Source organism: Morone saxatilis, unplaced genomic scaffold, assembly GCF_004916995.1.
Source record: "Morone saxatilis isolate NCDOM2014 unplaced genomic scaffold, NCSU_SB_2.0 Contig15, whole genome shotgun sequence".
Taxonomy (NCBI): Eukaryota; Metazoa; Chordata; class Actinopteri; family Moronidae; genus Morone; species Morone saxatilis.
Window position 1 is genome coordinate 23,875,231 of NW_023339707.1, and position 3,597 is coordinate 23,878,827.

General features: G+C 38.3%; 1 protein-coding gene across 1 annotated transcript in view; it reads left to right on the forward strand.

The window, feature by feature from the left end:
- The window catches only part of LOC118323935 (nucleolar protein 4-like), an 89,455-nt gene extending 86,286 nt beyond the window's left edge, over positions 1-3,169 (forward strand). The window contains exon 5 of the mRNA XM_035656005.1: positions 2,978-3,169. Coding sequence (XP_035511898.1) covers positions 2,978-3,169 — 192 coding nt within the window. The remainder of the gene's footprint in view (positions 1-2,977) is intronic.
- The last annotated feature ends 428 nt before the right edge of the window (positions 3,170-3,597 follow it).

A 3,597-nucleotide genomic window follows, 5' to 3' on the forward strand; every position in this document is an offset into this window, starting at 1 on the left:
GAATATCTTTGGGTTTTTGACTGACAAGATATTTAAAGATATCACCTTGCACTTTGAGAAACTGAATTGTTGACATTTTTCACTATTTTCTGACATTTTATCGTCCAAACAATAAATCAATCAATCTAGAAAACAATAGATTGATAATAAATACCAACAAAGTAAATATACACATATATAAATATAGACTATATCTGTCCAAGTGGAACATTTTCCTTTTTGCTTTTATGTGTGTGTCTCTTTTCCTTCTCTCTAAATTTCTGTTCCTTACAGTCTGTCATTTCTCACTTTAGCCACTCCTGTTGCAGAGCAGCTCTCATTAGTAGCTGAACATTTTTTCACTGTCACATGTCTGCTGTTGAATTATGCATCGTATTCCTGCTCAGAGTGAAGGATGTATGTAAAGAAGTGTGAAACGTGACCTGGGAATTCTCTCTTTGTGATTGTTGTGCCATCAGGCTCCTACTCTCCGCCTGTCAGTCCTCCTGTCTGTAAACCTATTTATGTGTCTCTGTTTTCTATTTGAGAGATTTTAGAGCAGCAGCAGTAGCGAGCAGAGTTTTACTGCGTCATAGCTTCAGTGTCATTGAGTTCTTTGCTCATTCATTAACCTTTCCATTGTGTTGTATCAGTGTGTATAATAAAGGCAGTTGTAGCAATCAAGACCTCATTACTAAGATTGCAGGTCTCCTTAGATGCTGATAACAGCTAGAGTTTTGTGTGTGTGTGTGTGTGTCTGATGGTCAAATATCTGAGGAATTATGTCAATACTGGGCGATTCTGTGCCTCATAAAAGTGTATCATACAAGAGATTGGAGTTTGTTTTCTTGCGTTAGACTTTTCCATCCAGAATCAGTGTGTAGGATTTAATGGCATCTAGCAGTGTGATTGCGGATTACAACCCCTCACTTCACCCTCCTGTTCTGAGCAGGGAAAGAGAAGCTACATTGGCCACGAAACGCCCGAAAAAAGCAAATGTCCCTATCTACTGCCACAGTTTGGTTTGTTCCTTCAGGGCTACTGTAGAAACAGTGCGGTTCATTCGGCAACCCCAGTGTCTGGTCGTCTTCCGTGTCAAAGTTAACAAAAACATAACAGTTCCTGTTTTAATGTGATTATATTCTAATGAAAACTTGCCTACGAATATAAAATAATACAAACCATAACATAGTTGCAATATGCAGGTGTGTAAGAAAATATTGATATACTTGATTATCATGTAGGAATGTAACGATACACTCAACTCACGATTTGATGCAATTCATAACAATATTTTCTAATGATTGTTTAACAAAAGACAAATCACGAATGACAATAACAAAGAATGCATATTTCCTTTCCTCTTTGTAAAAGTGTTGTGATACAGCTGCTGACACGAGTGATGTAGGAGGTTGAACAAGTCAAAGGAAAAAAAACTTGTTAATGTTTTTTCATTGTCTTTTAACTCTTTTAACCTGAAACTGAAATTCACATCATATACAGAAATATCTGCTCTGCTTCTGTCAATCACTGGCTCATCTGATGGTGGTTAAATCTAGTAAATGTATTTCATGAAAGCATTTTTTGATGTAAACACAGCTTTTTGTAGCTCTTTAGTGGTTAAAAATCTTCTTTCCTGTAGGGATCGTTGCATTTTTCATTTCCAACGTTTTTTGCACTGAACGGATGAAAAGTCTGTGAGGTGGAAGGAAGACGGCTCAGAGTTTAGAGGAAAAACGTCTCAGTGTGATGTTCCTGCTACCAGCGAGGCCTGCAGGTGCTACACACTGAGCAGCAGTTGGCATGTTGTGTTTGATTTGCCTGCCTGCCGTTTCTGTGCCTCATGTTTCTTGTTTCCTCTGATGTTTGGGTTAAACCGGCAGAGCAGCTGTCATGGCTGCTCCCGTGGATGCTGACACTGACAAAGCGATGAATAGAGAGATTAAAAGTGGTTTAAAACCGTTTCATTCATGAGAAGGTTGCTAATCTGAGTTTAGGTGGATTTACACAGCACGGAAGATATCTGCTATTTGGAAAGGCAGTGTATTCTTGATGTAGTCTGCTTTGGGTATCTGCTTCCACTCGTTGACTTCAGTGAAAGTGTTATCTATTTCAGATTTTCTTTTTTTGTTGTGATGATCATACTACTGTTACATTCACTGTTTTAAGGGAACATTTAGTCTTTTTTTACTCCTCTGCTAGTAATGAAACACTTATTTTCAACACTTTCTCTGTCATCATTTACAAGTTTTGATGAAACTGATTTCACCTGTTAAATGAACTTCATTACTGGGGCATTCAGATGAAGAGGTAAAGAGGTGAAGCAGAATGTTCATTATTAGGCCTGAAGGTGAGACGATATTTGTGTCCTTGTGGACTACAAACTACAAATCATTTGTGAGCTTGATTTTGTCTCTGTACTTTATAAATCAACAGCTCTGCTATAAATGCTGCTTTGTCCTTGCAGTAAATCTCCAAGATTCAGTTTTTTTCTTCTCGGGTTACTGTTACAGTTCATACTTGTTTTGAAGTAAACATTGTTTATATTGTTTTGAAATCGGCCATTAGACGTCATGTGAAGACATGTCATGCAGAGGATGCAAGAATGCAATTTGTGAAAGTCTTGCTGTATCCACTCTTAGCATTTCTAAAATATACTCTTTAGTTTTCTTTGTCTGACACTTTTCTTTTCTTTTTCTGTTTCTTGTAACCTACATAACTCACCATATTCTTCCTCCACTATTGGACAGTACATGTGGTGATTTAAAGATCTTTTTACTGTTAGACCGAGAGCATATCTCTGTGGATCAATTGCAAGCTAAATCTCAAATATAAAAGCTGTTAGTCTGTTTGATTGTTTAATCCACGATATATAGACATTTGGCTTCTTTTATACCACACTAACACAGTTTAAATGCTTTATTGGTATGACATAAATGTATAAAGAATAAATTCAAATATACGTACTTAATGTTCCCGTTTTGTCTCTTCTGTTCAGGATGACAGTTCACTGAGCAGCGAGGAGGAGGCAGAGATGAGCGAGCCCACATGGCTAGCAGCTGATCTGGGAGCAGCGTCTGACCTGAGCCCGCCAAGCCGAGGAGAAAGGATGCGCCACAGTCCCCAGAACGCACACAGCAAGGAGGATGACGGTAAGGACGGGAATCTGATCTGCTCTTGCCGCTGTTGAATGAAAACATTGTTCTTCAGGAACCCAGAAGAACAGCCTTGTTTTGTTTTAGAGATTAGAAAGGGCTGTGTACAAAATCTCGTAAAACCCACAATGGAGCAATATCTTCAAAATGATTTTAGAAGTTTTAAGAGCAGCATCAACACCAATGGGTGTAATTTAATTGTTTTAAACTTGTGAGACTATTACTGAGAAGATCACTTCAAGATCTTTCAACCTGAACACGATGTTTGAACGTTGGGAATCAGAGGGTCAGAGTTTGTGAAGAGCAGAGGGGTTGCAGTGTTACCTGTAGTGCTATTTATCCATCCACTGTAGATTGTTTTGGTGTTTGGAGATATCAGCTGTAGAGATGTCTGCCTTCTCTCCAATATAATGGAACCAGATGGCAGATCTTGTTGTTAGCAGTTTCATGTAGGAACTATTTA